This window comes from Equus przewalskii, chromosome 16, assembly GCF_037783145.1.
Source record: "Equus przewalskii isolate Varuska chromosome 16, EquPr2, whole genome shotgun sequence".
NCBI lineage: Eukaryota > Metazoa > Chordata > Mammalia > Perissodactyla > Equidae > Equus > Equus przewalskii.
In genome coordinates, this window is record NC_091846.1 from 93693 (window position 1) to 106139 (window position 12447).

At 35.7% G+C, this 12447-nt stretch overlaps 1 protein-coding gene across 4 annotated transcripts in view; it reads left to right on the forward strand.

Moving 5' to 3' along the window:
- The first annotated feature begins 1 nt into the window (after position 1).
- The window catches only part of RNF17 (ring finger protein 17), a 152592-nt gene continuing 140146 nt past the window's right edge, over positions 2 to 12447 (forward strand). For all 4 annotated transcript variants that reach the window (XM_070577751.1, XM_070577750.1, XM_070577753.1 and 1 more), the window contains exons 1-5: positions 2 to 193; positions 2268 to 2362; positions 7225 to 7316; positions 10592 to 10703; positions 11673 to 11753. In XM_070577751.1, coding sequence (XP_070433852.1) covers positions 13 to 193; positions 2268 to 2362; positions 7225 to 7316; positions 10592 to 10703; positions 11673 to 11753 — 561 coding nt within the window. In that variant the 5' untranslated portion in view covers positions 2 to 12. The remainder of the gene's footprint in view (positions 194 to 2267; positions 2363 to 7224; positions 7317 to 10591; positions 10704 to 11672; positions 11754 to 12447) is intronic.

The following is a 12447-nucleotide window of genomic DNA, read 5'->3' on the forward strand; positions in this document are numbered from 1 at the left end:
CTGCCGCGAGGGATGCCGGGACTGGCACGCGGTACCTGTGCTGGGACCCCAAGGGAGGCAACGATGGCGGCAGACACTTCGACGGCTCGGTTTGCCTTGTCTTCCTATCGGCAGATGGGGCCGCGGAGTCGGCCCTGGGGTGCCAGCGAGGTTCAGTGCACTCGGTGTGGAAGAAGGGTGTCCAGAGCTTCGGGTGAGGAGCCTGGGGGTGAGGCCGCGGGCCCTGGCGCCCCTCGCCGCCTGCCCGCCGCGTTCTCTGAGGCCCCGGGCGGGCGGCCGGGCGTGGAAACCGAGAGCGAGGCAGCGGGACCGGTGAGCTGGCGTCGGGGGCTGGCCGGCTGCACACGGCGCGTGCGGACACCGTGTCGCAGGCCGCCAGCGCCGCGGCCTCCGTCCCGGCGCGACCCCCCCCCCCCACCCCCGAGCCGCGGCTCGCACGCGTCCCCAGGCACAGGCTCGGGACAGAGGAGGTGGAAAACTTGAGCCCTCGTCTCGTGGTCAAGAAGTAACGAAACTTTTCTTGTGTGGTTCTTGTAGGTGTAACAAATAGATCAGAGTGAAACGCTCCTGAATTAAAAACAGATGATAGGGTTAGGGGCGGACGGTCCCGTTAGTGCTTAATTTGGGTTGAAGCATTGCTTGGAAAACGATACGTTGCTTTTGTTTATCTTGTGTTTTTCTGTCTTTGAACATCAAGGGAAAAAGTACACAGCGCTCCAGTTGATCTGCTGATTTAGAATCTACTCCAGTGAAAACAGGTTCCAGTTGTTTTCATGTGATGTAAAATGCGTTGGAGTGCTGTGTGTCCGACGAGTTTGAGCAGTTGAATTTCAACTCCTGAAACTGCTGAAAAGTCTTATTACCTCGTGCAAATGTTTAATGTTTGTGCTTTCAAATGAAAGTCACTCCGTTAGTTTTCTCAGTCCCTCCAAGTTGGACTCCTTTTAGGAAACCTGAACCGTGTAGAGAAAGTCGGTTAGTTGTGTTTTCTGGTGGAGAGCTAACTTTCTCCTGCGCTGGGTTTTGATCTCTGCTGTTACATAGAAAATCTCCGTTGTTTGAATTAAATAAGAATTACAAAATAAAGTTTTAGAACACGACATTTAAAAAGCACTGCTTCTTCCATACATTTGTATCACAATGCTTAAAAATTCTCAGTTGGAAAGACGGTGGTTATGCATAATAGAATTGCGAAAGTGCTTTGTAAGCTGTAATGCAACACAAGTTATTTTGACTTATACAATATCAGAAATTTTATAAAGACAGAACAGTTTAAACAGTTTTGATCTCTTTGGTAACATTATCTCTGGAATTTAAATAGAGCTTTAAAGTTCAGCTTGGTTGTAAGCAAGTGTCAGATATTTTAGTTGGCTTAAAAACTGTAAAGCTTTTTTTTAATCAAAAGAATGCAATTATGATATAGATCAGCAAGAACACTAATTTTTTTGCTAGTAAAACATGACTGATTTTATCGAGTTTCTTATTCTCTTTTTTTATTTGCAGTCTTTTAAAATGACAATCTTTTGAAGTTACGTAGCTAAAACAATTATGATAAGCTTCAAATTCCACTTGAGTATTAAAATCTTGATATTAGGTTTTCAGTCAAGATTATGATATTTACCTTCATAAATGCTAGGTTTGAGAAAATGATCTTTATGTTGGTCAAATGTGTGTGTGACAGTAGCAGCCTGTGGCTTCTGTCCTTGCCAGTGTCTTAGATCATTGTAAAAGAGGGATTGCACAGGTGTCTCATATCGGCCCTCCCTGTCCCATTCACAGGATGGGAAATAAAAATTAGTCGAGGGCAGTATGATTAAATAGAAAGAACACTGGACTTGGAAACAGAACTAGATTGCGGTCTGGATTGTATTCTTTTCCTGGATGGCCAAAATGGTTTTCCTCTCTAGGTTGAATGTCATATTCCCAGCCTACTTAGTCATGATATTTACAAAGATCAAATGAAGTATGACAGAGCACTCTGCATGATTATAAGATATGGCACAGAGTATTATAGGTACTAAATAACTGTCTAAATGAATGCAAACAATAGTATGTAGCTCTGCCTGCCTTTCTTTCTGATTTTTCTCCCTCCTTCTGAGTAGTATAGTTTCCCCTGAATTTTGTTTAATAAGTCATCCATTTCTGACTAAACTAGATATCTTTTCCTATATGAGAGAATCCCTTTTAATTTTCCCTTCTGATTAATATTACACATTCACTGTTAACGAACTGTGGAAAGTTGATTCACAATAGAATTTTGTCGGTAGGTCAACACCATGAACTTCAGTGTGGACATGATTTTTGTGAGCTGTGCTTGTTAATAACTGAAGAATACAACACAATTGTATGCCCTGATTGTGAGGTAAGTTTTCTCTTTCATACTGAATGCATTACAACTTAATGTTAAAAATTCTAGAGAAATACAATGTGCTTTCAGTTAGAAACTAAAAACTTGCATTTTTGCTCTGCACCTTTAAGCAAAGAAGCCTAACAAAAGATAAAAGCTTTTTCCATCCATTTTATAATTGTTTAAAGTGATCAAGAAGAAGACAAGGTTAAGGTCATATACTAATTATCCTATGTATTTTGACTCTTTGGAGACTTCCATGGAAAATTGCCTCTTTATTTTTATTTTAACAAAGTATATTTTTTTCAAATCCCTACCCCCTTTTTCCACACCAATGCCATGCAAGCAAATTTTTAACTCCTCCTGACCCTCAGCCTTTGTGTGTCATCAAATTTACATTTGTAGAGATGTAGTATAAAAAGACAGAGGAGCACAACTGTGGCCTAAAGTTAATCGTAACTTCAGAAGCATTCAAAATAGTACAATTGCACTGAAATCTATGGACGCCTAATGATGAGAACAAATTGAAGATTTAGAATAAAATTTACTGAACATCCTTTGCATTTACTACGAATACAAATGTAGTTGTGTTCCTGGAAAGTTGTTTTAATCTCTAAATTCTTAATGTTCCGCTTGGTAGATCAGATGATGAGGATTTGTGTCTATTGTTTTCTGTGGCAGTGTGGCAGAGAGTTAATACGGAGGCAGAAGACCTGGAATGCAGTCCTGGTTCTGTCACCCTAAGCCTGAGTTTCCTCATTTGTGAGATGGAAATACCTGCTTTTCTTATCTCACAGGATTGTAAAAGTCAAATCTGAATTATGTAAAAGTTCTCTGCAAGCTTTAAGATCATTAAGATAAGTGTTATAGTTGACCCTTGGTTATTTAGGTGTGGATTAACTAGTTTGCAGGTTAAAAATGAAAGTCTTAATTATAGCAGAAACATTTACATATTAGATGTCTGTTTTAGAATTAGAAACTTTACAATTTATGGCCTTTATTGTAGGAAATGCCGATCTCCTTTCCTGTTTTTGACACTAGGGTTCTCAGATGTGGCTGGCTACTTAGATAAGATAAAGAGGAGCCCAGCTCCTGTGGTTTTAATGGAAAATCCCTAACAAATGAGTCTTGTGGGGGGTAAAGAATAAATGAAGGGAAAGGGAGGGAGCAGGCAGCTGGAACTGTGTCTGCCCATATCCACCCTGTTCTGATACTCAAAAAACAGTAAGTTTGCTGGAACAGTAAACCTCTTGCCTTTTTTGGCACGTGATTTCGTGTTTAATGGTCTTAAATCATTATACTTGTATTATTTTTAATATTTTGGATAACATCTATACAAGTGTTTATAGTGTGTTTACAAATACTGGTTTTGATTTTAGGATTGTGGCAAATCTGGTTTGTATCATTTTGAGTAGTTCTGACTCTTACTTTGGGAGATATGTGATGCGTCCCATTCTTCCCTCCTTTCCCCCTCTTCCCCTGTGCTGTCAGCCCAGGTAATTGACAAAGGACTATTTGCAGATTCTTCAGATACACTAAAGTCACTATTTAAAGGAGTCCTTCAAGAAACCTTCTTGAAATTGTTACCACTCTTTTATTTTTTACAGTTTAAATTTTTGCTGATATCTAATATTTATTTTGAATAAGAGAGAATGGAAGAATCTAGTCTAAATTGATGAAAAGTCTGAATTTATAGACTATTTGGGGATTGTAGTTTATTACTTTTAAATGGTGTGTGTTCTCTAAAAATTACAGTTATCCTTTGGTATCCCCAGGGAATTGGTTCCAGGACCCTCGTGAATACCAAAATCCACAGATGCTCAAGTCCCTTTTATAAAATGGCGTAGTGTTTGCATATAACCTACACACATCTTCCAATGTACTTTAAATCATCCCTAGATTACTTATAATACCTAATACAATCGAAATGCTATGTAAATAGTTGTTACACTATGTTGTAGGGAATAATGATGAGGGAAAAAAAGTCTGTACATGTTCACTACATGCAGAACCCGTGGATGTGGAAGGCTGACTGTATGTACTCTAAAAAGTAAGATTTAAGTGTGTGTATCCACATGAGACTTATATTATAATTTATCTTTAACATTGGAGGCCTAGGTAATGCAGTTTATTTCAAACTTAAGCCTAAAATGATTCCGTTGAGGATAATGAGTTTACTTTTGTTCTTATTTCTGAGTTTGGGTGAATATGGATTTATCTGCTGGTCTTTATCTTTCGTAGTAGTATGATTTTTGATAACATTGCTGCTTTGCTTTTGAATGATAGTTTGCACAGCAAGATGGCAGATTTTGTTCAAGGATAGGATCATACTTAGGTATCATTCCAGAAATAATGGCATTTTATTGATCTTTTGGACCTGAGTCCAAAAATATATTGGGATATGAGGAAAGGATAGGTTATCCAATCAGTAAGTAATTAATTTATATTAAAATCCCATGTGGATTGGAAATGTTAATAACATACAAACTGAAAATGTAAACTAGGAGAAAATATAGATAATTGTATAATCTTGGGTAGGGAAACCTTGTTAAACATGTCATATCACTGAAGTCAGAAACCATAGAAGAAATGCTGGTTAAATTTGACCACATTTTTTCGTTTGTGAGTAACAAAAACAAACAAGCAAAAACACCACCAAAAATAAAACTTAAATGACAAGCTGTGGGGGGATCTTTATGATATATATCACAAGTTAAGAATCTTTACACAATTTTAACTGAAATGTTTTAAATCAGTTGTATTTAATATTTTCTTAAATTTTCTGGAAGAAGTGTCACATATCAATTGTGTTAAAAATAACAATAACCTTTTACTATAAATGCTAAGCCAAAGGGGGATAAATGAAGAGGCATATAGAAATTAAGGTTTTAGCCCCCAGTGTTTTTGGGGGGAAGTTCTTAGAAACAACATTTGGTTCAATGTGGTTTGTTAAAAGTGACACTTTCCCCCTAATTATCTAATAATTGGAACATGGCTATCTTTGCTACATCATAACTTAAAACCTTGGCAGAACATCATCTTCTCCGCCAAAGATATATATTTGAATGGGCAATTATAACATCTAGTAGTCTACTTTATTTCTCTTGGGAGCATTAACCTATTCTCATGAGAGTCTCCTGCATTACTTTTAATGGCTGCATAAGAAACCATCGTACATAAGTGCTGTCATTCGTATCCATTTGTGATCAACATTTAGGTGGTTTTCAAAATTTTTTGCTGGATCTTTGCACAATTCCTCAAACCCACTCCCACCAAAAAAATCCATTGTCAAGTTCTGTTAATTTCTAGCTCCAAAATAAATCCATGTTTGCATTTGTCTTTTTTTTTTTTTTTTTTTTGGTGAGGCAGACTGGCTCTGAGCTAACATCTGTTGCCAACTTCTGCTTTTTTCCCCCCTCCCCAAAGCCCCAGTATATAGTTGCATATCCTAGTTGTAAAGTCATTTGAGTTTTTCTATGTGGGACGCCACCACAGCATGGCTTGATGAGTGGTCCTAGGTCCGAGCCCAGGATCCGAACCAGCGAACCCTAGACCACTGAAGTGGAGTGCACAAATTTAACCACTTGGCAACGGGGCCAGCCCCTCATTTTTGTTTTAATGTTTGGCAATTTGATGGGCAAAAAATGGGTATCTCCTTGTTTTAAACTGCAATTCCCTGATTAGTAGTGAAATTGAGCAACTTTTCACATGCTGACTTCTCAGCTCCTCTTCTGGGAGGCTCTTTAGATCCTTTCCATTTTTTTCTTTTTGAATTGTCTTTTTCCTAACTTGTAAGAATACTTCATGTGAAGTATAGTAATACTATAATAGGAATATTAACAGCTTGCGCTGTGTATTTTAACTATTTTCTCCCAATCTTTCACGTTTAATTTTGTTTATTACACTTAGCCATTCAGAAATGTTTCATTCTTCAGTCACTTTTCCCCCCTCCTTCATGGCTTCTAGGTTTTCTTTGATTAGGCATATCTTCCCATCTCAGAGTGATAACGTACATATATTTTTTCAATACTTACATCGCATTTTTAAAAAAGGTATATATTTAATCCTTTGCCAATGTATTTCATATGATGTAGGATGGGTGTATAACTTTATTCTTCAGAATGATTAGCTGACTTTCCCACCCCATTTACTGAGTAATCCTTCCTGTAGTTAATTGAAATGCTACATGGATTCTGTATTCCTGTATGTATGTGGATCTGTTTCAGGGCTTTCTTCTTTTCATTTATTCTGTCAGTACCCTAGTGTTTTAATTACAGTAGCTTTATTATCTGGTGGGATAAATCTCTACTGAATGGTATGTTAAAATTTTTGTAATTCTTGCACAGTATGTTTTCCATATGAACTTTAAAATTGTATTAATTTTATATTAGATGTATTTTAGGATATTAGATCTTTGCCTCCAGAAACCTAACATGATTCTCCATTTATTCATTTCTTGTTTTATGATCCCCAATAAGTTTTTTTGGTTTTCTTTTCTTAAAGCTTATATTTTTCTTATTAAATTTATTCCTAAATATTTTGAGAGTTTTGAACACACCTTAAGATATCATTATAAGAATTTTACAGTAAATTTTTAAAGTATTGTTGCAAGTATTTCCTTAGAACTATGGTAGAATGCAGTATTTTAGTTAATCTTCTGTTTAATTAATAGTTTCCAAATTACTTATTTCTTAAAAAATTAAAATAGGGTAAAAATATTATAAGTACAATTTTTTATTTGATTTAAAGAGGATTTAAGGATCTTTAAGGTTATTACCAACTTTAGCTATGATTGGCACAGTAGTTGTTTGAATTCTGGATAAACAGAATTTATTGAATAACTTTCTGGTTTTTTGTTTTTAATCTTTTGTCCTAAGGTTGCTACAACCATAAATACAAGACAAGGCTACTATCCAATAGATGGATGTATTAAAGAAGATTCTTTGATTGAAAAACTACAGCCTGAAAAGTATGTTCTATGTACACTTATTTTAATATTTAAAGTTCAATGTATTTCTGAAAGAGTAATTTTAGAATTATTGATAAAATGTCATTCTTAGATCAGTGTCTCTAGTTTATTATTTATAGAGTGCTTTTTAAGTTTATAATTTGTCTTACTGTTAATGAAATGGAGAATTCAACTCCTATAGAAGCAGCATTAGTTTCTCATTTTTTCAAGTAAAACAAACAAAAAAACAAAAAGAATGCAACACTACTATGTCAAAACAGGAAAAGCTGAGTATGATACTAGCAAAAGCTGTTGATACTGGGTGAGAGGAAGGTATAGAGAAACAAAATAACATATATCTCTGTTGATTGTTAAGAGGAGCATGAGTACAATACAGTGGAGGATTTGGGGACGAGGTGGTTTGAGAGGTGATTTAGAAAAGGAAAAGTCATAACCTTGGGCTTCTTCTATTCATTTTTCTTTAAGACTTTGCACATGTATGTATTAATAAATGCTCTTTTTGAATTAGTAACGCGCAATTTTTTTTAACGTATCCTAGTTACAGACAAGCACTTATGTGATTTTTTTATTGCACTCATTTATTTATATATGTCTCCTTCTGTCTATAAGCTGCTTTAAGGATGTGGAACACATTTTATTGCTTTCTGCATTTCTGGTGCAGGACACAGTAAACATGCAATAATTGTTTGTTAGATGAAGAACCATGATATTTTGACACTTGCTATAATTTTCTGAATCTTTTCTCAATCCTAAGCAAGTTTATATTTAGGGTTGATTGTAGGATGAATCATGGTGAAAAATGGGAAAGTTTGACTTTCCAACCTTTTTTTTTTTTTTTTTTTAAAGATTGGCACCTGAGCTAATGACTGTTACCAATCTTTTTTTTTTTTAATTGCTTTTTCTCCCCAAATACCTCCAGTACATAGTTGTATATTTTAGTTATGGGTCCTTCTAGTTGTGGCACGTGGGATGCCAGCTCAACATGGCCTGATGGGCGGTGCCATGGCTGCACCCAGGATCCAAACTGGCAAAACCCTGGGCTGCCAAAGCAGAGCGTGCGAACTTAACCACTTGGCCACAGGGTCGGCCCCTGTCTTTTCAACTTTTTGAGAGTTAAAGAACCTTCTTATTAATTCACTAGGATCCTAATCAGATGAGAATTATATTTTTGTATAACTTTTAACTTCGTAAAGCGTATTAAATATGATAGTAAATTATGTGGGAAATAAAGAGGATACCCTCAAAGATCAATCTCATTTGGAACTTTTCAATTTTGTTAATGGCACCAAGCATCTATAAATCACCCCAATTCCTCATATCTCGTTTGTTTTACTTCCTGCAGGTTCTAACTTCCACAATATCTCCCATATTCGTAGAGTATCTTCTATTTCTATTACCCTATTTAATTCTCTTACTCTCTTTTGCCTACCTCCTTAGCACTTCCAGACTCTTTCCTGCTTTATGGTTTTTCATTGCCTATCTAAATAAAATTTGAAATTCTTTAGACTAGCATTTGTTGCTTTTCACAGAACTACTGTATTTTTTCTGTCCAGACTTAAATGGATGCTTATAAACCAAAAGAATAGTTACATAGTCATGTACCACATAACGTTTCAGTCAACAATGGACTGTATAAGATTAGGATCATAGAGCCTAGGTGTGTAGTAGGCTAAACCATCCAGGTTTGTGTAAGTACACTCTGTGATGTTCACAGGATGACGAAATCGCCTAAAGACACACTTCTCAGAATGTATCTCCACTGTTAAGCAATGCATGACTGTAGTTATTTCTTTGGGTAGAAAAGTCATGTAGCTGAAGTCTAGCAACTGGGTATTAACAGAAACAGAAGCAGAACTCAGACTTATTGAATGCTAATACTTCTTCCAGCTCCTATATTTGTATTCACCAGTCGCTTCTTCCCTGATCCCTGTATGGAGTGATTAGAATAAATCTTTAGGAATCTTTCTGGCTCCATGTGAGTCAATGGCCATAACAAATTTAAACACCTACAGGAGTCTAACAGGTGACTTACTGGATGAGGTAGACTGAGTTTAAACAATGAGTCGTAAGGATTGTGGCAGATGAGAGAAGGAAGGTTCACTCTCTCCAAAGGAGGAAGCCCCTACTCAGCTCCAGCCAATTATTGCTGAGTTAAGTCTAGACCAGTGTTGCCAGATTGTCCTTTTTTTTTTCCCCCAAGAGAAGATAGAAATCTGGACTTCTATGTGAAATTTTGTCTTTTTAAACATAATGGAAGTCAAATCGGATTGTACTCTTGTCTAGATATGTATAATATCTAGTATGGTTGCAAAGTGAAGTTTCACTTTCAGAAGGAGGTGAATCCATTTTAAGTACTCAAATTTTTTTCCAAATTAACATTTTTTAAATTAAATTATCTCTGTCGAGTATACTTATGTTAGAAGCGCCTGTTCCCTAATTTCAGTAGAGTTTGGTTTAAAATAGTTGTATATTTTTAAATAGAAGTATCCCTTGTTACATGATGTATTTCCTTCCTGATTTATTTTTAATATTTTGAAACAGGAATTGAATAATGAACTCTTCCATTATGGGCTAAAGCACTCATATATGTTTTCAAGAACATGAATATTCACTTTTCAAAGTAATTGAGTGTTTAAAAATTATTTGGACTATTACTTCTCTCTGTAAGAGTAACGTAGTTAAACATCATAGTTTCCTCTATAAACTATTACAGGCTTATGATTAACTTATTCAGCAAACACTGTTCACTGTGTGCTAGCAAATATGGGGACATAAAGATAAAAATAGGCAAAAACTCTAGCATCTATGCAAGAGAAATGCAGCCAACTTTTTCTTTGCAAATTAACTTACCTAGTGAATTCATACCTTGTTGTAAATTATCCAGGCCTGTAAGTACCTTTATTTAATAGCTGGCATTCATGTATATAAGTACTTATTTTAATTGAGCTTAAGACAGTTCAGTGTTTATCAACATCTCTACCAAAAAATGTCAGGTAAGGAGAAAGGATTAGGAAATTAAAGCCCAGTTTATACTGTAAGCTATTATTTTTAGGAATTTGTTAAGAAGTTGAATTCTTTACTAAAATTAAGTTTTATATGAAAGCATATTTAGTCATGGTTTCCCTCTCTTCACTTACCATAATTGAGGACCCACTGTGCATATTCTTATAAATGGTCATATGAATTATTTTTCATAGAGGGTAAAAATCAGAATAGAAGGTTAAAACCATTATACAAATGTTGGTATTTAAAATAATGTACTTGGCATTTTTCAGGATAAAGAATTGTTCTCAGGACTTCAAAAAGACTGCTGATCAGCTAACTATTGGTTCAGCGCATTCAACCTCCACACACAGGAGTGTTTTGAACCCATCAACTGTAATGGCGGTATGATACATATTATTCATGAAGATGAAGCCAGATGGTTTTACTTTGTCTCTAGTAGCTTAACTTTCCTCTCCTTTCAAGGTTCCTATAATTATAGATTCTTTGGGAAGCTTAACGGTTAACAGAGGTAAACCCTCACTCCTTACTAGAATCTTTTGTTTTATTCTAAACTATGCTTGAACAATTCTCTTTTCTTCCTAAGGCAGCCCATTCTACCTTTGACCAACTCGGTAGTGTTCTTGATGTTTACCTGTATGCAGCTTCTTCCCTTTTAACCTGGTGGTTGAATTCAGATTCTGTGAAACTTGTATAAAGTACAAGTTTCTAAGTTATAAGTGCGATTTTCCAAGTATTTTTTAATCGCATCCGCAAGGCCTAAAGCACTTGTTGATGATGCTATTGTTGGAAGATTGAATTTCACCTGTTACCACACCTGATAACTTTAAATAATATATTTTTTTAATTTAAGATTAGAAATAGAACAAACCCCAAAATGCTATTGAATGAAGTATTTAGTCTCTTTGTTAAGGAGATCGTTAGTGGGCTCGGGGAGGGGCTATCTTAATCTTGCTTTTACTTCAAGTTTAAATCTTAACATGGGAAAATTATAATCTTTTTTCTTAAAAACTGTTAGTTTTTCTGTGTGTACATTTATTGCCATGATAAATTTTTCCAGATAGTTTTATATTGCAAAATAGTTAGAGGACGTAATTGCATTTTTTCAAAAAGATATCTGAAAAAAGAAATCTAGAATGCTATCACCAAAATGGTAAAATGTTAATGGTTTTTAATCTCTGGGTAAGTAGGATTAAAAGTGTAATTTTTATGCTTGTTTTCAGATTTCTGTAGTGGGTCTATGTTGCTTTTGTAACCAGAATGGTAGCTTGATGTTTTTGCAACTAATATAATGTATCTAAGCATCTGTTTTTGTATTTTATATTTGTATGTGGTCCCCTTTCCCCTTCTTAGGAGACTAAAACTGCAGAAGAAATTGATGAAGCATTAAAGATAGCAGGCTATAATTTTGAACAATTAAGTATTGCTGTGAAAGTAAGCATTTTGAATAATTCTATCATGAATTAAGGCATGTTCTTGTTAAATGTTTATATTTGGATGTAATATTCCTGAAGTTAGAGCTTAGCACTAAGTTATTAAGTATGGTAATCTAATGATAGAGAAACACAGAAAAATGGAAAACTCCCATGGCCTGCTAGGATTAGTTTCATAGCTCATAGCATTGCTATGCTAGCAGCCTACTGAAATTGGAGCTCTGTTAAGGAACCATGATTTCTGCTTGCTGTGAGCTGAACTTTGTCTTAGAAGCACTGAAATCATCTATCTAACGTTACTTGTTATTTGACTATATACCCTTACACAAAGAGTTTTATGCTCTTTTTCTTCCTTACCCCATCACCCAAGAGAGTCACTCACTCATTTGGTGACAAAGAACAAGGTCCTTAGCACCCAGAAACAGCAAATTTTCAATGAAGGCATCCAAAAGGTTAGAGCTGATGTGGAAGTTAAGACTTCAACATGTGAATTTGGGATGGAGGGGACAAAATTCAACCCGTAACAGTCTGCCCTCTGGCACCCCAAGGTTCGTGTCCATCTTACATGCAAAATACATTCACCCCATCCCCAAATACTGCAAATTCTTAACCTATTCCAGCATCAACTCTGAGTTCAAAATGTCATCTAAATGTCCTTTAAATCAGGTATGGATGAGACTCAGGGTATGATTCAT